The 23,842-nt window shown below is 37.4% G+C and overlaps 1 protein-coding gene across 1 annotated transcript in view; it reads right to left on the bottom strand.

Moving 5' to 3' along the window:
* LOC134678853 (cryptochrome-1-like) overlaps positions 1-22,674 on the bottom strand; it is a 30,446-nt gene extending 7,772 nt beyond the window's left edge. Inside the window, exons 1-3 of the mRNA XM_063537563.1 lie at positions 22,334-22,674; positions 3,233-3,476; positions 305-556 (exon numbers count right to left, since the gene is read on the bottom strand). Coding sequence (XP_063393633.1) covers positions 305-556; positions 3,233-3,453 — 473 coding nt within the window. The 5' untranslated portion in view covers positions 3,454-3,476; positions 22,334-22,674. The remainder of the gene's footprint in view (positions 1-304; positions 557-3,232; positions 3,477-22,333) is intronic.
* Between the last annotated feature and the right edge of the window lie 1,168 nt (positions 22,675-23,842).

Genomic DNA, 23,842 nt, shown 5'->3' with positions numbered 1-23,842 from the left:
TCACCTGTCTATTAAGGGGTTTGTTTTAGTTTATAATCTGTGAGTCGAATTGTTGTGTCCACTTTCTAGGTTCCGGTAGAACTAAAATTTTGCGGATCCATGACTTTCTCCATGGTACCATCAGGCTGAATAATGTAATCATTCTAATCCAAAGGTTTTAGGACTTAGCAATAGAAATTAGCTGACAATATAGAAGCCTGTACGAAACATATTTATATGGGTTAGGTCACTTAGGTCATTTTTTCTAAGATTCTCAAATGGGTAAATAATTTTCAGCGCAACCGTAACAACAAAGTTAACGTACTTGTCCAATTTGAATAAGGTGTGCGAGACCCGCGACATGACGGTGATGCCGACCTCGCGGCACTTGGACATGATGTTGTGGTCGCGCACACGGCCGTAGGGCTCCGGGTCCTCCTCGAAGGTGAGCACGGTGGTGCCCCACTCGCGGAACAGCTTGGGCAGCGCGTCCGCCGGCTGACCGCGGACCACGAACAGCCGCGAGTTCAGCTTCTTCAGGCTGCTGTCCAAGTCGTCCAGGCATTGTAAAAGGAACCTGAGAAACAATAACAGGTCTGGATAAAAACCGGGCAAGTGCGAGTCGGAATCGAGCACGAAGGGTTCCGTACCATAATGAAAAAAATTACGGAAAAAAAAATGCAAAAAAAAAAAACGGTCACCCATCCAAGTACTGACCACGCCCGACGTTGCTTAACTTTGTTCAACAATCACTTTTGTTGTATGGGAGCCCCATTAAACTCTTTATTTTATTCTGTTTTTAGTATTTGTTGTTACAGCGGCAACAGAAATACATCATCTGTAAAAATTTCAACTGTCTAGCTATCACGGTTCGTGAGATACAACCTGGTGACAGACAGACGGACGGACGGACGGACAGCGAAGTCTTAGTAATAGGGTCCGGTTTTACCTTTTGGGTACGGAACCCTAAAAACGCATAATTCTACTGTAGGGTAATTCGCCAGTAACCGGCCACTTTAAGTAACTGGCCGCTCTAAACTAAAAATGAATTCTATTTTACTGCCTATCCTGGTATTCCTGTTACTTCACACAGTTTTACTTAAGGCTCCGTCACACAGGCGCGTTTTGCGGGCAGCGCGTGAGCGGGGCGCGCCGCAACGCTCACGCTCCTCCCGGAAAACGCGCCTGTGTGACGGAACCTTTAAAGGTATTTGAAAGGCTTATTGACTTAAATAATTTACGAATACATTTTAATAGCATAATCAGGTGAATGTATCAATACAAAAGTAAACATTTCGCCACACAGGTAAAACATTGCCGCTGAAGACGCGTTGTGGCCAGACATCAATCAACAGCTTGTTATCAAATGTACAGTCTGCGTCAACGTCAATACTTTGGATGCTACCTGTAGGTAGCAGCCTCCCATGCACACATCACATGTAGCACCTCGTGCAGTCGCGGTAGCCTACTATATGACACTAACTGTATTAATCAATAGCGGCACAAGTGTGGATCATAATCAAGTCATGAGACTCATGCGTAAACAACAATTACATTAAAGTACGATAGAAAAACATAATAGTCTACTATTAGAAATCAAATTATCTTTCAAATTAATTATAAAGTAAAATCACCCTCATTGACTAAGAAATAGAGTTCAAAACATGCCATACAATAACTCCCGGGGTGGTGCTGCAAGCTGGTCGTCTTCGCCAGATGGCCTACCGCGAACACCGAAGTTTGCGGGCATCTTTCTCTAAAGTCTATTCCAATAGAACTTGCAAACTATGTAAACAAACAAAGCAATTTTGATTTATCACTATTTCTCTTTGAATTTTCACACCACCTCATCAAATACCATTGAAACCATACACATATACACTATTGAAACGATCCGTTTCGTAAAATACATAAATATGTAACTGTATCTTGGATATTTAATTAAAAGTTTAAAATGGTTTCATAAGTTAGGTTATTAGGACCTGATGGAATGGCGGTTTTGTTTCTTTTAAATTCTACAATTGTCTATGATGGGTAGTGTTGTGACTAAAGTTTGTAATATAAACCCGCTTCACACTACCCAACCCACGCTCTGTACCTACCGCCACGGTTATAAAATACATCAATACATGATTCTTAAGTACTAATTTGTCTCCTGATCGTGATTATACAAATTAAAAATAAGTAACTACTTGTTTTTTTCTTTTGGTATTTTATTATTCGATATGGTTTGACATTAGTAAAGTAGTATGTAGGAGTCTTGCCCATCACTAGTAAATTGATCATTCAGAGACAATTTCAATATGGCGGTTTGTTTACATAGTTAGCAAGTTCTATTGAAATAGACTTTATCAGTAAAAGAGAATGATGCCCGCAATTTGTGAACTTCGGTGTTTGCGGTAAGCCTCTAACTACACTCGTACAGGGATTCATGCAATTTGTTCGCATAGCAGGCAAGCGGTTTTCAGCCGAACGGCTATAGGTAATAGTCGCATAGCTAAGCTCATACTTATCCAGAATTAGATACAAAAAACTAATTAAAATAAGTATTTTTTTTTACTCTCGCATATTTTATATAAAAGTATGATTATTGATTAAAAAGGTTAGCAACGTAAGTAGAAGTACCTACTTTTGTTTCATAAAACGTACATAAAATATCATCATCATCATCATCCTTATAATATGGCGCAATTGTAGCTCATAAAATGGTACACCTAATGTCAACTAGTTTACTCTAGCAACTGTTAATATGTTTTAAAATTTACTGGTTTACTCTAATTTTGGTTACGAGTCATCGTCATCATTGGCCACAGCATCTTTACGCATGATAACACACTATCGCACCGCACCAAGGTCATTGTGGGACGCACCCATAAGTAAAAGGGAGAAAGCGATATCTCTTTCTCCCTCTTACTTATGGGTGCGTCCCACAATGACCTTGGTGCGGTGCGGTAGTGTGTTAGCTACTTTAAAGAGGTATTTTGAAGAGGTAATAGTCTACACACGAAGCAATCACATTTGCAGGGCAACAGTTCGATTGGCATGTTAGCGCGCTTAGCTCATAATGGCTCCTCTACACGATGGGCCAACGCCGGCCACTCCAAGGGACGCTTTTATGCGTTAGAGGGAGCAAGTGATATTGCTATCTCATTCTACCGCATGGCTGCGTCCCTTGGAGTGGCCGGCGCTGGCTCATCGTGTAGAGGAGCCATAACAGTCATTAACATAAATTAGGTACTTTATACATACATACCTCCATTTATTGATTCCAACATTGAACGAGCTGGCGAACCAGGGGTCTATGATAAAGACGCATCGCAGCGTGACGGCGCCGTTGAGGCCCTCGCGCAGCGCCGGGTTATCGTGCAGTCGGAGCCCCTTGCGGAACCAGTGGACGGTGTGCTTGCCGGGGCGCGGCTCCGCCATGCGGCCGGGCGGCGGCGGCGCGCCCGTCACTGTCGCGCTTGACGACATCCGACACTCATACTCCGGTTAACCTGCATTCATACATAACAACTTGTATAAGGTCCATGGGCCCAAGAAACTGCGGTTATCAGACTGATGCGGCTACAAGTGGCGCTTCGGTGTGTGAGCGAGACAGCGCTAATTGCATAGCAAATGTCTCGCTCGCACAACGTATCGTGCGGACTGCATACATTATGAAGACCGTTTCATTCTCCATTTTCCCAAGTAATATAATAAATAATAACCTCGTACACTGGTTTTGGGAAAATGTACCTATATACATACATTACAGTAGCGGCAAAAGATCTACTTATAATCATATTGTTATTTATTTGCAGGCATTCATTCGCAAAATTCGTGAAATACTTAAGGCTTTGCTTTATAAAATGTACTTAAACAATGATTGCGTCATCATCACGACGACCATAATTGTAAATTATATTTATGTACTAGCGTAGCTAGCGTAGGCAGCCAAGTTAGCAAAATGCGGATTGGGGACTTGACACACACCAATTAATGCATGTTATATATATTGAATTTCTTATTTGATAATACTCTAAAACTAATTTTACCAACAATAAAACCTAGATGGATCGATTTTCGTTAGCCTCTGGTTTGAAAATTAAATCGAATAATTACTGTACAATTAAATACCCACCGGGCTACCGCGAAAACTCGGGCAAACTAATTATAATTGGCTGCTATTTAACTGATCACCAGATTTAATAAAATTTAATACCAAAAAAATCTACTTTACCACCCTAAAATAATGAATGATCACCAAAATGATAACACCATTTTAATGTGAAATGATTACCAATTTTAATACATTTTACTATCCTATTAAAGGAAATGACACCAAATTAATCATTATTAACCCAAAAATTGTAAATAATTATCAAATTTCAAACCCCAATTTAATGTCAATTGATAACCAAATTTTTACATCGTGCTATCCTATTAAATAAAATGACACCAAAATAATCATTGTATACCCAAAAATAGTAAATGAACACCAAAATTAGAACTCCATTTTAATGTAAAATTATAACCAAATTTTTAAATATTGCTATGCTATTAAAGCAAAGCAAAATTTTCTAGTAGCATTTCGTTTCTGTATGGGTTGCAGTTCAAACCTAACCTAACCCACTTTTCTAGTAACACTTCGTTTCTGTAAGGTTCGCAGTTCAAACCTAACCTAACCCACTTTTCTAGTAACATTTCGTTTCTGTAAGGTTCGCAGTTCAAACCTAACCTAACCCACTTTTCTAGTAGCATTTCTTATCTGGAAGGGTCGCAGTTCAAACCTAACCTAACCCACTTTTCTAGTAGAATTTCGTTTCTTTGTGGGTCGGAGTCCAAACCTAACCTAACCCACTTTTCTAGTAGCATTTCGTTTCTGTAAGGGTCACAGTTCAAACCTAACCTAACCCACTTTTCTAGTAACATTTCGTTTCTGTAAGGGTCGCAGTTCAAACCTAACCTAACCCACTTTTCTAGTAGCATTTCTTTTCTGTAAGGGTCGCAGTTCAAACCTAACCTAACCCACTTTTCTAGTAGCAATTCGTTTCTGTAAGGGTCGCAGTGTTAACCTAGCCCACTTAACTGATAGCAGTACAAACCTAACCTAACATACTTTTCTAGTAGCATTTCAGTATGCCTACCTAAGTTATGCGGTGCGGGGTACTGGGGTTGAGCGGGAGGAGCTAGTAATTTTGGCATCATTTTACTTTATTTGGTAATATGTATAAATTTTTTGGTATCATAGTGGTTTATTTAGGTGAAAATATCGCATTTATTTGGTCTTCAAGATTTGGTGATCATTAATGATTTTTGGTGATCATTCAATATATTTGGTATTCGAATACAATTTGAAGTGCAGTCGTAATTAAAATGGTGGTACATTTGTAATTTTAGGCCTTATTTTTTTGGTGTTCAGTAATTTTTTTTGGTAAGCATGTTTTTTTTATTTAGGGTACCAAAGTATTTTTTGGTGGTCATTATATTTGTAGCCATTATAATTTAGTTATAATAATAATGTACCCTATTAGTTTGATCGAACTGTCGTGTTCATTACGCCCGGCCCTATATGGCTTCAACGAAACGGAATCGGTAGAGCCGTTTTCGAGTTATTACCAAAATTATATAATAAATAAATATATGATAGATTATTTGCCGCTACTGTACCTAGTAGTTCGCCCCGAACTGAGAACTCGCGGTTCTCCAAAAACTCTAATATATAGAGTAGGTATATATTCATCCACATTCGACGCAACTAAATTCCCCTTCTGAGGGCGTGAGGAAGCCCACTTAAATATTTATTATATTATGTTATTAGTATTCGCTGTTATAGCTACAACAGAAGTAAATACACAGGTTAGTTTTAATGAAGTAGTACATAATTTAGGGCATAATGGCTTGGCCACACATGCTGTACTCCATACGCATCACGACTTTGTGTACCTATCTGATGTGTCGTAAGGCGGGCGTATATGAAACGCCTTCTTGTACATCCAGGTATACACCAAAGCTTTGTTTTCGATCGAACACTTGTAATACATATAAGAGGAAAAACTGCACGTAAGCCTTCGAAAATTTGAATAAACGGTAAAATAACCTATAATAATAATAACCTAACCTGAAATATATTAAATTAAGTGATTATCTTTGTATCAAATCAGCCTTTTTACCACCAACTGTAGCATTTCTCCTTCAAAGCTCGGTTTGTAGTTCCCGTACAGTCATAAATGAATAATTTTTTCTTGATAAATCGCAAGTCTTCTTCTTCTTCTTTCTCGCGTTATCCCGGCATTTCGCCACGGCTCATGAGAGCCTGGGGTCCGCTTAACAACTAATCCCATGATTTGACGTAGGCACTAGTATTTACGAAAGCGACTGCCATCTGACCTTCCAACCCAGAGGGTAAACTAGGCCTTATTGGGATGAGTCCAGTTTCCTCACGATGTTTTCCTTCACCGAAAAGCGACTGGTAAATATCAAATGATATTTCGTACATAAGTTCCGAAAAACTCATAGGTACGAGCCGGGGTTTGAACACTTTGAACCGGCGACCTCCAGATTGCAAGTCGCACGCTCTCACCGCTAGGCCACCAGCGCTTTTTTTGATAAATCGCAAGTATTAGTAAATAATTCGCAACCATACGCTTCTCACAAATCGTAAACAATGACGGATCACAGAGGCGACGTCTGTCCTAAAATCATTGCGAGTTCCTATGAATAATGCGTTCATGCCCCTTTTCATTCACATTCATCCATCTAGCTCCGTCTTCTTACATAACTCTATTCGACCTCATTTTTATTTCATGTCGTCCGCTTTATTTCCGGACTGTAAACTGACAAGTAAAAGAATATTTAAGGCCTGTGCACGCCGGGTGCGTGTGCGAAGACGTGCGCGTTGTTGTAATATACAGATCCTTATGATGAGAGACGGCACACCACTTGCGTGATGTGTGCGTGCAAGGCTCAAACATTATATGTACCGGGTGTGGCCTGTAATATGAGCAAAAAATTAAACTGTAGGCTGTACTCCTCATACTGACCAACATTTGTTCAGCGACCTTTAAAAATAACTTGTGATTTGATATTTTTAATACACTTTAAAGTTTATTCTAAGACGCAATGTATTGCGAATTCTGTTATGTTTAAGGCGTGACAAGCAACGTCAATCACAATGATATTGGCGTGGCGATGGCGTCCATTGAAGATAAGTGTCACCGTTTGAGGAGTACAATCTATGTTTTAATTATTTGCTCATGTTACAGGCCACACCCTGTATATAGCGCACGCGCAGGTTCACGTCTACGCACACGCAGCCGGTGTGCTCCAGCCTTTGTGCCTTTACTTATGCATTGTCATTTGCAAACTGCATACCCCCAACGAGCCCTTATTATTTCAATATTCTCAATATAAAGAAACAAACTTTTCCAAAAATAATATGAATTAAAATAAAGAGAAGGCTAAACATGATTGATTTCATAACAACTCTCTCTTCCCAGAATGTTACGCAAAAGGTTATTATTGAATATTTCAAAACAATTAGTCAACGTCTTTGCTAGGGGTTTTTCTTAGGAAAGAAAAAGTCTATTTTCGGTACTGAAATGCACAAATGCTTTCTATAAATAACTTCATCAAATAATGAACCGATCGCTTTCAAAATAAGTTTCGTGGAAAAAGTATTTATAGGTAACCTTTATTTTTAGCAGGGTGAGGACAGACTATTTAGGACTTAATTAAAGCGCTAATTTTCAAGCCTATTTTATACTTACTCAAAAAAACTTTATCAAGGACCTTAAGGTATGGCTATTTTTAAAAACCTATCGAATAATGTGCCACACGTTGATTTTTAGGGTTCCGTACCGAAAGGGTAAAAACGGGACCCTATCACTAAGACCCCACTCCCACTGTCCGTCTGTCTGTCTGTCACCAGGCTGTATCTCATGAACCGTGACCCTAGAGTCTCTAGACAGATGAAATTTTCACAGACGATGTATTTTTGTTGCCGCTATAACAACAAATACTAAAAAGTACGGAACCCTCGGTGGGCGAGTCTGGCTCGCACTTGTGCTGTGTGCGCGTGAACTCGCATGCGAATTTAGTTAAATTGCGGACTGTTGGTGACGTCCAATTCAACCGACCGATCAAAAACGAACTCGCATGCGAGTTCTCGTTAAAGATCATTGTCCCCAACATCAAACGGGTTTCATGTCCAATTCTTTTAATTGTCCAGGCAATCCAATTTTGGAACGTTCTCCCACTCTCTATGAAACAAGCGCAGACTAAATTCACTTTTAAGCTCACGTTGCGCAAGCATTTCCTCAACAAACTTCCTTTTCACACAGGTACGGTACGTACATAAAAATATGTGGTTGTGCGAGTATGTCTATTTGTACATTTAAGTGTAAGTTTAAAGCCAACTTTTCCAGAAGAACTCCATGGAGTAATTGGAGTACACGGGAACACGGGTAATATGCCGGAACTACATATAAATTATTATAAAAATTTAGTATCTTCCCACGGAGTTCATATAAATAATATGGGTATTTCTAATTTAACCTTTTCGACGCCGTGTCAAATACAAAAGCTGTCACTCGGACGCCACGTCACCGAAGTGTCAAATTTGAAACTTTATGCTTATGCACGTAGGTCTATTTTGCTCTGTGGTCTGTGACCGATTAATCGGTCTGGCGTTGGACCTGCATGCGGATATATCGGTCATTTGCGTCCAAAAGGTTAATGCCATACTGTGACATTCACGCGTATTCGGGAAACGAGATAATCACAAGATCTAGAAACGATATAGAGATCAACTAGATTTACATTAGATATCGACTAGATTCAGATTCATATTTATTTGCAGAAAAAGGGTTAGTTACAGGTCTTAACTTTAGGTTACTTTAGGCTAGATGTGACTTGGATATCTAAGTCATAACCATAACTTGTCGAAATCGTTCAAGAGGGCCTCCAGAATCGCGGAAACGTCAAATTTGACATATCTATCTTACAAATATTTTTAAATTATCCATATCGTAACTTGTTGAGGTCTAGTAGAGATCTAATACATTTTCAGAATCGAGCCGATATTGATTGATACATTTACATTATCATAGAACGACAAAAAGTTGTTTATGTGCAAGTTCTCAACGGAAGACGACTCGAGCAAAGTCGCGGGCTCTAGTAATGGCGCAATCTTTTTATTAAGTTAACATTTGAATAGCTTCCCTCGTTACAGCAAGGCTCACGCTCATTCTCCTCGTGACCGCGCAGGCCCGCCGCACGCCCGCAGTCGTTTGCTTTCTAAGGTTGCCTTGCCGCCCCTGCTCACGTCGCAATTCTACTAGAAGTCTATACTTCGTATTTTTTAGCATTAGAAATTAGGTAAACAATTTTGATGTGTCTTTTAATTGACGAACACATTTTAAAAATAAGTTACGGCAAATATGTAACAATTATGAATCTAATACGATCATTTATATTCTTCGGCTTTCATAAGTAATAGTTTTTGATTTTTAAAAAGCATTCTTCAATTAAAAGGCATGTCAAAATCGCTTACCTTCTTGCAAGTTCTTTCTAATGCTAAAATAATTGGCCAAGCACGAAGTCAAGACTACGGTGTTCAGAGCACCGTACGACACATCCTTAGGTGGTTTTAAGTTTGTTGATTGTTAGTGTCCGACCGAAGGTTCGGTTTCGGTTTCGGTTTCGGCCAGTTTCGGCCAAAAAATCATGTTTCGGCTGTAGTTTCGGTTTCGGCCAAAAAACGGCCGAACCTTTCGGCCGGGCCGAAACTTACGAAATGGTACTTCGGAAGACCAAAAGTTGGGGAATAAGTAGGACAACAATATTAATATGTACCCACATATTATACTGATTCATGTATAAGTCAGAAATCAATTGGTTTATTATAAAACACAATTTCACTAATGAGGGCGCCACTGGACAGTCGACGCAGTCTTAAGGGGCTGTCAATACCTATAACGCTCACACTGTCTTATTGTTTCGGAGTAAATGAGTGATTTTACCTCAATTTACTATTGGTTTGTGTTCCACATGTCCTCTACTTCAGCTTAGCCTTTGGCCTCGCTGCGCCATGCTCGGCCTGCGGTCTCGCTTTTTAATACAATGGACATTGGTTGGAGTCTGTGTTCAACTACTTATCCTGGAGCCTGAAGCACGGCTTTGACTTCGCATGAAAGTTCGCCTCGCTGGGGCACTTCGGACTTTTAGGCCCAGGTGAAGATTGGTACCCGGCGTTGCGATATTGTCAATAAAAAATTTCGCGCTCGCGTTTTTGGTTGGTTTTTTGGTTCAACCTGTATCTACATGTTAACTTGACTGGTGAATGAATAGAGTTAGACCAAGAAAATTTTGCAATGATTTTGATAAAATACGCAGTGCAACTAGTGCAAATGTTATTTATACGTCATAATTTCATGGAAGTTTTGACGTTTAAAATAACACTTGCACTGCGTGTGTTATCAAAATCTTTGCAGAATTATCTAACTCTAGTAATTTTCTTAAAAAACTGCTTAAGTAACATCAATTTCAAGGATATTGGGTGTTGACAGCCCCATAATATGTCGTATAAAAGGGGTTTTATGAAATTTTTTCAACGATTTTAACAAGTCTACAAAAGTTTCGGTTTCGGTTTCGGCCGAAACTAGAGCCAAAGCCGAACATTCGGTTTCGGTTTCGGTTTCGGCAAAAAAACATGTTTCGGTCGGACACTATTGATTGTATATCCATACCAAATTACAGCTTTCTAACACTAACAATCAACCTCATCTTGGAGGTGAAAAGAGGAAAAATCCATAGACTTAATAATATATAAAGACGGTGTCTCAGCGAGCTGTCACTGTTGCCACTTTTGTTTAGTGTACGATTAACAATGAGGCCCACGTTGCTGTAGCCATGTCGATAAAGTCATATCGATAAACTATCGACATTTCTCGCAATTTTAATTTTACTTCAAAGGCTTAACGATACCTAAAATGACCAAAAACGCTTTTATTCTTTATTGTGGTTATCAGATTACAATTTTATAGTCACGCCCCAGCAGGGAACCAAGGGAAAGTTCAGATATTTAATTAAAATACATAAATACCTCCTAAAATAGGTGTTCCGCAATAATTGAATTATATTATTATATTATAATATATTCATTATCCATTAGCATTTCAATTATGTTTATGTTTAACGAAGATATTGAAGCTTCAATTAATCGCTATTTCGTTCCGCTATGTAGCGTTTATCGATATATAACATGATTAAAATCGACTTTTCACATCCCTAAAAGAGCACACATATACGCTTTTACGCATACATATACAGACTGGGCGCATCAAGAAAGGCAACACTTGATTTGAAGTCCACCTTGTCAACAGTATGGTTGTCCTTTTTTGACAAACGGCATTTTTAACGAGCGAGGAGAGAGAAATTATACTAGTTGCTGCGCCTTGAAAGAGAACAGAAAACGTTGGACCCTTGGAAAAATCGTAAGTGCCATTTCGGCCAACCGAAATCAAAAACGTTTATATAATATAGGCCTAATACCGTTTATCTAAAACGTTTGGTGAAGGCACATTTCTAGTAACTAGAAACAAATTATTATGAATTTCTCTGTAATTTGTACAAACCATTTCGTAAACTGACATTCCGCTAAACTGTTGTTTTTACATCTTACTAGCATCCATAACATATTGAAGTATGATATTCTTCCACTTGTCTGAACATTTTCATTATTATTGATTCTTTTTTGTGAGAATGGCTTTTTCTGCCACGGCACTTTGCCAATTATTGATTCTTTCAACCACCAAAATAGTTGACAATTTAATATACGTCAGAGTTGACAGGCAACTTCGAGCATGAAAAACTAAATCCGTCAAAAATACTGGGTATACATACAACCTCATAATCTTTGATATAGTCGCAATTGTTGTATTTTAAACTTGTAGACTGGGCAGGCACGACTCATAAAGGAATAATATTACAATTAAGTCTGTGATTCGGCATTTCTCGGTTTTTGACGTTAGGCTTGTTTCTGACTCAAAATATAATTAACGTAAAGTATTAATCAATTTGCTCATGTTTCATATAAGTCACAGAAATAAGTATCTATTAATAAATGTCTAAGTTTTAGTACAAGTAGGGTAACTGCGTCAGGTTGCCGTCCAGTACCTGTTTCCGTCCACTTGGCGGAGTTGCTACAAAGAATTGCGTATAATTTGAATATAAACCTAACTTACCGGACAATTTTGGACTTATTGTACATCAATTTTTAAAAGCAAAAATATTTTAGTAGAACTGGAATTCATGAGTACCAAATCTTAACTGACATTTTTTCCACTCAAACAAGTTTGATCAAGATCGGCTTACTTTATATTTCGTCAACTTTACCTTTGTTTCCAAAAACTGTGAATTGTGAATTTTAATTTTTTTCCGTAACAGAACAGTATCTAGTTGCTACTCTCACCGATCGGTTCAAAAATATACATACTTTATACAATTAATACATAAATGTAATGGTACTTAATGAAAAGGAATAGGTACTGTTTCGACGAATCAGATACTCTCAGTAAAATCTATAGGTAGATGACGCCATAGCTGTTAATAAATATTGAATGACTTTATTATCTCTATTCTATCGCTTTACTAACTCTATGTGCTCTAATGTGAAAAAAAAAACACAACGACAGTGAAGAACGGAATTCTTAATTTAAATTTGAACTGATAAACTCCAATAATAAATATGATTCTTACTGAGCACACTGCGATAGTCCATTGGTTGGAAAGCCCGTTCGAAATTTAAACTTATTTGCTTTATAATAAGGTTGCATTTTGCAGATCTTTTACTCTCTCATACTTATAGTAGGCTATTCAGAAAAAAAAATGAAATATCTCACAAAAGTAAGTAAGTAGAATTAAACTTTGTATCAAAAGCCCGCTCCACACTCGTGCGCGAATCGCGGCGCGAAGCCGCGAACGCGAGTCTAGAGTCGATTTCGCATATCAGCGAACTAGACTCCACACTCGCGTTCGCGGCTTCGCCCGCGATTCACGCGCATAGTCTGGAGGGCGCTATAGACATAAGTCATAAATTTCAATGTCAAAGTTTTAAGTACGGATCTATCTTACTAAATTACTTCTTAATATGAATGACCAGTGTAAGCATCAGTTAGCTAGCCCTAAGCAACCAAAGATCAGGCTGCAGTTTAAAAACTAATAAAGTTAGAGTTAACCTGATAATTTTCCCGCCGTCTCCATACTCGTTTTAGTTGGTTATTGTCTGGTCAGCTGCCTGTTAGCTATAGTTTTCCCGAAAATCGCCAGGACAGAGGTGAAAATTTTTGTATGAAAACTTGCAACTTTAAATGCATTTTTTATCGAAACTATTGCATTCTAAAATGAAGTCAAAATCAGTCCATCGACTCAATTTTTTGCAAGCTTTCTAATGGTACCTCACACGATTCTTACAATTGAAAATAAAATTCAGCCTACCCCTCTCAACCCCTAAATTTCCCCCTAAAATCAGAAATAAGCAGTTTCGATTTATTTACAGTGTTAGTGATGGTACTTGCCATAACTATTCCAAATTTCAGGTACCTACATCAAACGGTCTTTGAGAAAAACGCATTTAACCGATTTGCAAGACCGAAGTGATCCCATAAGAGCACCGTGAACAAAGTTTTGTACGGTGCTCTAAAAAACGAACTATACTAATCAACGCAACGCCACCCGCTACGGTTTTAGGCTATTTCAGTAGTAACAGTGATTTTGGGAGGTCGATCTAAAGATCGATCGAGCTTAAAAGCCAACGTCATGAACCGAATGTATTGACGACATTCATCAAGAACCCACTCAGTAATTTCGACGCTACGGTAAACTACGCGTACTAACAAAACAATACAATAATAAAACACCCATACAATTGCAGAAATACATATACTTTTGACCGTGAGAACGACTTAGACATTTAACTTGGTTTTCATTTTCAATCGAATAATCATAACACGGAAATAAATCGGATTAATAGAATAGGACTCCACTGCCGCATTACCGCGGCTACACACGTAACTATGAATCATAGCGATTAAACTGTGCAGTCCGGTTTGCGCAGTTTTATCTGCCGTGTGTATGACAAATCGTTACGATAATCGACAACGATTTGTCATACACACGGTAGATAAAACTGCGCAAATCGGACTGCACAGTTTAATCGCTACGATTTATAGTTACGTCACAGAATAAATAATAGTACTAGGTACAGAAGACTCACTCTCTAACAAAACCCGTCTGTCACGATCAGCACAGATATGGCCGCTAGGTGGCGACAGCGCCACGCGCGGCTTATGGCAAACCCCAAAATTGGGGTCGAACGGATGTACTTTTAGCTACCTGTAGCAAAGCGACGAAATCGCGGAGTGAGCCACGCCTGGTTACGTGTGTGGCCTGCATTAGTCTACAACTCTACATGATATCTACCATAGGATGGTAGAGGACCGGACTGAGTCTCTGATGTAAGTAAGTAGGTCATGTAGACGATGGATCTGGGAATATTGGCAAAGCATTTATTTTAGTAGGAGATCCCCCATATATGGGACCTTCACCAATTTGTCTGACGGATGAAACTATGAAAGAAAATATGTTCCAGAACATAAATAAATAGGGTTGCCTAAAGAAAAATGGTCAAGGCTATTTTTAATAAATTTTAGAAAAAAAAAATTTTTCGGCAAATTTCACCGATTTGTCTGACGAACGATATAAGTTTCAATGGAAAGTATACAACTTGTACAACATAAATCAATTAGGTTGCCTATCTTTTTCCGGTCACTATTATGTGGTTGCCGTGTTTAAAGAGGTGATTTTATATCGATAATTGCACTCATCTGTCTGACGCTTGAATTATACATCAAAATGATGGTAATTTTATTGCAAATACAATAGTATAGGGTTGCCTGCGAAAATCCGGTCACAAATAAGGGTTGCCAGGCTTTTAATTAAAATAAGAAGGGAAGACTTTTAGCGATAACTCATAAACGGCTTAACTGGTCAAGTTTGTTTCAATTTTATTTGATTGAGTTTTTTAAGCAATATTTTCATGATTTTTTCCATATTTTTTGGACAGATGGTTCAAAAGTTAGAAGGAAACACCTTTTTTTTTCTTTCTAAACGATTATTTCCGAAATGATTCACTTTATCAAGAAATGTTGTTTAAAGACCCCTATTTCTTTTGAAAGGCCTATCCAACGACATCCCACACTATAAGGTTGAATCGATAAAAAAATTGTCACTCACATTTTGTTTCTTTCAAAGCGATTATTTCCGAAAATATCCACTTTATCAAAAAATGTTCTACTAGAACCCTATTCATTTTGAAAGACCTTTCCAACAACATCCCACATCATAGGGTTGCCACCAAAAAAGAATCCTCACGTACATTTTGTTTCTTTCGAGGCGATTATTTCCTCAAATATTCACTTTATCAAAAAATGTTTTCTAAACATCGTATTTATTTCAAAAGACCTATCCAACGACATGTCACACTATAGGGTTGACGCGAAAAAAAGGTCAATTACATTTTTTTTCTTTTTTTTTTCGTTTGATACCTATGTTGTAAGATGTTATTTGATATGAGTTTTAAAATAAATAGGGTTCTTCAAAATTTTTTTTTGATAACTTTGATGATTACAGTTTTCATAATAGTTAAGTACCTAAGTGCTATTTTCTTTTATATTTAATACCTATTATTCGTGTTATTTCTTAATTTTATTCTATATTTTTAGAATAGTATTAACCTTTTTAAATGTTTTTTTCTCTTAAGTGTTAGTAACTAGTTACTATTATGGTTCTGATGCAAGAACCCCAGCTTGAGTATAGGCCTTCTCCAAATCAATTTTATATAGATTCTTGGTTTTTTTTTATGATAGTTATTATAAAATATTTGGGACAGATAGAAAATAAGTTTTTGGCAAAAATTACATTTTTGGTACAAGCTTTTATAGCTGACTGTACTTTTCTTTCCACAGGCAACTAATACTCATCGAGACAATTCTAAAAACCCCAAACATAATTAGGTTTCGTTGTTTTATCACATAGTTCCTACCACCACCTCCGATCTCCATCATCAGATCAGCTCAATGACACCATAATATTGCATAGTCACCCGACTTACGTATGGATGCAAAATTGCAACTCATTCAGAAACCGGAAAGTGGATCAAATTTAACTTGCAAGATTTGTTTACAGACAACGGTCAGTGGCCTATTTTATAAAGCTACAAGTTACAATTTACAAGCGGATGTCTCTTTCTAACCCTATATGTTAGAACGGGACTTCCGCTTGTAAATTGTAACTTGTAGCTTTATAAAATAGGCCACAGGTGAAACTAAATAAAAGCTTGTAAAAAGAAGTGGAATGATATAATACTTAAAGAAATTCCTTTATACCTACTCCATTAGATATATTATTTTTCATGTGTGATGACATGGATGTATTGTATCTATATTATACTAATGAAATATATTATACTAACAACATTAAAGTTGTTAGTACTCAATTACTCATAACCCTACAAGTAGCAGGCAGTCAGCAGTCATAAATATTGTTTAATTTTTAGCCAACTCCTAAAGGAGGGTTATGTTATTTCTTGTCACATACTGATGGAAACACTTTGTAACAATTAATTAGTTTAATATTTTAATGGCCCATCATTAAACGTTCATATACTAAAATAAATAAATAAATGTTTTAAAATAGTTATGGATGAAGCATGTTGCTGATTTGCATTAGGATCCACCTGTCAAAACCTGTGATTGCTGATATATTACAAATGTAAAGTATATTAACTGGATTACTTTCGTGGTCATTTTTACAAATACCTATTTCCAATTAATTTCAAAACATTAGTGTAATATAATATGAGGTATATATATAAAGATTGCACTAAAATAAATCAACAATTTGAAATATCAGATTTTTGTTCTGAGTACAACAAAGAAAAACCAAAGCACCATGCATGCTTTAAGCGTCCTTTTATTTTATTGAATCATGTCGATTTTCAATTGCATAAAAAAAAGTATAATGCAGCAGAAACACTTGCCTCAGTCATACAACACACACAGAACACACTGTATATAACACACAATAAAATAAATAAATTGCAATTATGTACAAATTCATGAAATATATTTTTTCTACTCGGGTACTTTTATCTGTCATTTACATAGTCACGAACGAACATATAAGGGCGTACATTATTAATACTCCTTAAAAGTCTATAGTCTATTGCCCAAAAAAGCACTTGTATCGTTTTAGAGACATTACGATACGGTAAGCTAGTGCAGGGTAGCAGGGCCCAGTTTTATAAAGTTACAAGTTACAAGTTTACAGGCGTTTACTGGCAACACTTGCTCCGTTTTTTACAATTTGGGTTTTATAAAAGTACTGTGTTACAATTTTACAGGTTACAGGTACAAGTGCCTGTAGCTCAACCATAGACGAAAATACGGGAGTTTTATAGTTTTAAACTCATAATCGAACAAGCGTTTTATAAAAATATTGTAAATTACAAGTGTAGATTGGTACACTTGTAACAAAAACTTACATATGTCTTGAGTCCTGTAACAGCACAACAGCAGTTACTTGTAGACTCGTTTTCTGAGAGATTTTAAACTTTACTCTTTATTGTTAAGCACCAACGCCAACGATTGTGCCAGGGCATGCATACTTTTCCATGCACTGACCTTATCAGTTTTTGTTAATGTATCTGAAATATATAGTATATAGGAAATAAAGTGACAATATAATTGATATTGATTTTATTGACGATTCGTTTTATTTTATCTACTAGGAAATGGAAAGGGATTATTGCCGATATTTGTCGTTGATTTATTAGCATTCGTCTCTTTATTTAAGTATAGTGCATTCACATTATGGTAAAGTGTACTATTCATAATTTTCGATACACACCGTATTTATCTTTCACCCGCTACCGAAACGATACATTTTAATGTAAGAATGTGAAAGAGTACTTATTTACATGATATTTACTTATTACGTAAATATTTCATTAAATCTAACTTAATCTGAATCTGAAAACGGCCCAAAAAGTATATCCTTGGCATGGAACGCCGCTCTCAACCACTTGATTTTTCCTTCATTTCTGGCCAATTTTCCAGTAGTTAATATTTTACAGCAAACAAAAACACATAATTTAGTAGAGAACCGAGTATCTATGACACACGTTTTTTTTTAAATAGTGATGTCCTTCACACCTGTAGATTTCACGTGTAATCGAGATTGACCGCGGTTCTTTACAACTGTAATTATTTATGTGTATTTATAAAACACCTGTAGCCGTTCACAGTGCATTACAGGTGCCTGTAGCCTGTACTCTTGTAACCTGTAACTTGTAACTTTATAAAACTGGGCCCAGGTGGCACATACCGGTACATTGCTACCAACGTGACAAACGATTGAATGCATACGGTTTTTATTAAAAAAGAAACAAATTTGTACTGAGTTCATTGCTACCGACATAATAAAAAATACTTTTATACCCTACAGCACCACGACCCTGGTGCGGTGCGGTAGTGTGTAACGGCTTTAAAAAAAACATAACCATAGACATTACTCGTTTGTTTCTCGTTTCCCGCCTTTCCCGGTAATTTCTTGTTCTTTGAGTACTTTGCGTTACTATTTGTTTTGCGTTCATAAAAAGTGTTGAAAATGGACCAAGAGGACTACATTGTTTCTACACCTGAAGAAATATCCGCTGCAGCACAAGCAGCGACCGAAAATTTGTTGCCTAAGTACTAAATCTCAGCACCTATACGACAAATCTTATGAGAAGTGCATGGCGTGGAGATTGGAGCACAAAACTTCGTCATTCTCTGAAAACGTCTTTGGTGTATTTTCAAAGACTAATTGGAAGCACCGGGTCAGATCTATCTTTTAAGCAAGGTTGGTATATGTTATAAAAATTTTTGATACACATTTTTAGGGTACACAGTACAACGAGCTATATTTATGTACATTTTATATTTTTGCATTGTAACTGAATATTATTTAATTCTCCTTTTTCTTGTTACAGGTTGCAGTAATATTTGGTATTATGGGTGCTTGTCGCAGACAAGAGCTACATACATATAGTAATACCTATTATCCAAAATTTACATTGACATTTTCAAAAATAAAATTTTGTTTATATTTTTTTTGTATTTTATTTAATATTGCCTACTCATAGAAAAAGCATTGTATGCAACGTTGTATAAGTAGTCAAAAAATGCTCATGGCGTATTTATTAACAATGTTCGCCTTCGGCTCACATTGTTACCCACGCCACTCACATTTTTTGACCCCTCTTATAAAACTGTTGCATAAAATACTATTTGTTAACCACTCATCTTTATAAATAATCGTGAGCCGCTCTGACGGTAGACCTAAATGAATTTATGCTCAATCGAAAGAGCTTGAAAAAATATCACTTTTGAATCGAGAACATGTATCCGCAAAATTCGTATTGTCGAGTATTTTGCATTTAAAAGTGAAAAAATTTCGACAAAGAATGCAAATGTTCAATTTGTTGATTGTCATTTGACAGCGTTTGTTGCGTTTAGAAACTGCAAACATGCTTACAAGTTAGGTTGGTCGTTTTTTTTTTTAAATAAAAAGCAAGACGAATATTACTGTTTATTTGATGACTCCGGTATGTATAATGGTTATTATTTGCATTAAGTTTCGTTTCATATGGATATGTATACCGGTATAATTATTACTTTTTTTTTTTAAGCCAGAACGTGCGATAGTCTGTTACGGCTTTTAAGACGATTGCAACACTGCCTAGACGTCAAACCATTCGGCTTTGGGGTGTTTTGAATTACTAATTTATTCGAAAATACGTGATAAAAACCTGTTAAATAGTGTATTGTGTGTGTTAACAATAAAAAATAGTCACCGAACATAGTGCAAAGTGCAAACGCCATCGTAACGTAACGAGATTTGAACTTCAAAGCGTTCCATGGGAGTATTGTGTTTAGTATTCAAAAATTCGACCTATGCCGCCGTGGCCCGGTGGCAGAATGGCACAGGCACCTGCTGCGATAGCAGAGGACGCTGCTTTGATTCCAGCCTGGGGCACTGGAGGCCTTGGTCACTTTTTAGGGTTCCATACCCAAAGGGTAAAAACGGGACCCTATTAAATACTAAGACTCTGCTGTCCGTCTGTCTGTCACCAGGCTGTATCTCAAGATCTCATGAACCATGATAACTAGATTAACTAGACAGTTTAAATTTTCACAAATGATGTATTTCTGTTGCCGCTATAACAACAAATGCTAAAAACAAATTAAAGAAATATTTAAGCGGGGCCAATGCAATGCTAGGCTGGATATGACTGATGAAATGAATAAATTTTTATTAATATGTTTTAATATGACATGTTGGTGGCAAACAAGCATACAAGGCTGTTAATGCCAATGGTAAGTGGGAGTTTAGACTAGACCTCTGCTTCTCCAAGGGACTCGCATTGCTGACCGGTTACAAATCTATTACACTCTTAAAACATTTAAGCGGGGCCACTGCAATGCTAGGCTGGATATGACCGATGAAATTAGTAAATTTTTATTAATATGTTTTATTTTAATATGACATGTTGGTGGCAAACAAGCATACAAGGCTGTTAATGCCGATGGTAAGTGGGAGTTTAGACTAGACCTCTGCTTCTCCAAGGGACTCACATTGCTGACCGAGTAAATTTTTATTAATATGTTTTAATATGACATGTTGGTGGCAAACAAGCATACAAGGCTGTTAATGCCAATGGTAAGTGGGAGTTTAGACTAGACCTCTGCTTCTCCAAGGGACTCACATTGCTGACCGGTTACAAATCTATTACACTCTTAAAATATTTAAGCGGGGCCAATGCAATGGTAGGCTGGATATGACCGATGAAATGAGTAAATTTTTATTAATATGTTTTTATATGACATGTTGGTGGCAAACAAGCATACAAGGCTCTTAATGCCGATGGTAAGTGGGAGTTTAGACCAGGCCTCTGCTTCTCCAAGGGACTCACATTGCTGACCGAGTAAATTTTTATTAATATGTTTTAATATGACATGTTGGTGGCAAATAAGCATACAAGGCTGTTAATGCCGATGGTAAGTGGGAGTTTAGACTAGACCTCTGCTTCTCCAAGGGACTCACGTTGCTGACCGGTTACAAATCTATTACACTCTTAAAATATTTAAGCGGGGCCAATGCAATGCTAGGCTGGATATGACCCTATGAACCTATTAGCGAGTCCGACTCGCACTTGGCCGGTTTTTCTTAGTAGGTATATGACATTTATTTCAGATGTACTTCATTGTCCGTCTGTCTGTCTCATGAACCGTGATAGGCCTAGGCAGTTGAAATTTTCACAGATGATGTATTTCTGTTGCCGCTATAACAATAAATACTAAAAAGTATGGAACCCTTCGTGCGCGAGTCCGAACCGCACTTGGCCGGTTTTTCTTACAATAGTAGGTATATGACATTTAAGGCTCCGTCACACAGGCGCGTTTGGCGTGCGGCGCGTGAGCGGGGCGCGCCACTTTTTCATATAAAACGCTCAGGCCCGGCTCTGAAAACGCGCTGGTGTGACGGAACCTCTATTTCAGTTTACTCCACTGTCCGTCTGTCTGTCTGTCACCAGGCTGTATCTCATGAACCGTGATAGCTAGACAGTTGAAATTTTCACACATAATGTATTTCTGTTGCCGCTATAACAAGAAATACTTACTAAAAAGTGTTCTGTTCTTGGTGGGTGAATCCGACTCGCACTTATCCAGTTTTTTTTATTTTTTTTGTGAACGAATTGAATATTAACGGATAGGCATTCATATTAAAGAATGAAATCGCAGTCATAATTTCCATACTTTCACTTTAGTGCCATGAAGGGTAGGTACAAAAGGGTTCCCTCTTTTGTGATTGGAAAGTGGGCTAGGTTATAAATGCAGCCTTCACAGAACCGATCTGCGACCAGAAAAGTGGGTCAGGCTAGAACTGTGATCCTTAATTCCTTATAGAACCAAACTGCAACCAGAAGTGGGTTAGGTTAGGTTAGAACTGCGACCCTTACAGAACCGAATTGCTACCAGAAAAGCGGATTAGGTTTTTTAATTACATAATTATTTGTTTTTAGATATATCGGAATAGTAAATTTTTAGAGTTATAATTGTATGTTACGGATTTAAAGTTTTCTGAGATGAGATAGGTTACTTAATTCAAAATGAGTATTACCTATTATTATTATTTATTTTACCCGAGCGTGGCCGGGTTTTCATCTAGTATAATATAATCAAACACAAAAAATCTTAAAACTGTTACTTACCCTATTTAATATCGGAAATTATCCCTGGTGATAGAAAAACTGCAAAACAGTGCACAAATTTCTATAAAACTACGTGCTTTGTCATAGCTGCATTAGTGTTTTGGAGTTCAGATAACTAAATACACAGAAGACAAACTTAACGCTAGCGTTATTAAAATGAATTCGCGAGTATCGTACAAAAAGAAACATAAGAATAGTAGTACTTCCTAACAAGGTAAACCGAATAAAATAAGATTTTAAACGTTTCTAGAAATCTCGACGGGACTAACACCAGAAATTAATTAGTTACGTCAAGCGCGGAGCCGAGTAAACACAGCGTAATCCAACCGCGTAGTGAGTCGACCGCGGTGAGGGCTATTATTTCGTTTAGGCTGTCACATTTATAGGTCAAGAGCTGACATCAATATATTTGAATATTATTCGATTTTTATTAAAGCTTCATTATGCCGTAATTGCAAAAGTACGATTCATTTTAATAACTTAATATATACCAAAAACGTAAAATTGCACTTGTAGATTATAAAAATATGCTCTAGTCAAAATGATAGCGAAAGAAAATCAATGCATTCACAAGTTTGTTTCGGCTCTCGATGATGTTTTCCCGAGAGATATTGGTGCGGCCGGTGTAAGAGGCATCACATCACCTATAACTGTTGGCAGCATGTCATTGATATGCAGAAGGAATAGCGTGGGTGATAGCACACATCCTTAGGGGACACCAGCATTCACAGATAAGGCCTTCAACTACGACTTTTATACTTCTATCTGCTAGAAACCTACTGATCCTTCACACCATCTTCACACATAATCGCCCGTAAAAGAAGAAACAATCTTCTTTCGAAGTACTGAGTGCCAAACGCAAAGCCTACAGCCACTGCTTCACCCTGAAAGTGCAAGTGTTTATATGTGTATAATTTCAGACAAATTTGAAAAAAAGTTAAAAATAACATTTGCACTGTGTGTGTACACTTGCACTGTATAATTAGCCGAGCGAACGCGAAGCGCGAACAAAGTGTCATCGACATCACCGTTTCAGCTTAGGCAAACATTATTTTGTTAAGCTAGCTGTTCTCTGCAGGTCACATTCTCACATTACTTGACCGATTCTCGTGAAACTTTAGTGTAACACACCTATACATATTTTGGACATTTTTCAAAATGGCCGGGCTTTGTTAGTGTTTGAAGCAGTCACCATAGGCGGGGCAGGCACTCGTTTGGCTCCTCCAGAATTTACTACAGAAGGTGCTTGATAAAGGTTCCTGATTCTAGAGATAGGTATACCATATAGAAACTCGTATTTTTAGAGCACCGTACAAAACTTTGTTCACGGTGCTCTTATGGGATCACTTCGGTCTTGCAAATCGGTTAAATGCGTTTTTCTCAAAGACCGTTTGATGTAGGTACCTGAAATTTGGAATAGTTATGGCAAGTACCATCACTAACACTGTAAATAAATCGAAACTGCTTATTTCTGATTTTAGGGGGAAATTTAGGGGTTAAGAGGGGTAG

The sequence above is a fragment of the Cydia fagiglandana genome, chromosome Z (genome assembly GCF_963556715.1).
Source record: "Cydia fagiglandana chromosome Z, ilCydFagi1.1, whole genome shotgun sequence".
NCBI lineage: Eukaryota > Metazoa > Arthropoda > Insecta > Lepidoptera > Tortricidae > Cydia > Cydia fagiglandana.
The sequence above is the reverse complement of the archived record's forward strand: the minus strand, read 5'-3'. Positions and strand labels throughout refer to the sequence as shown.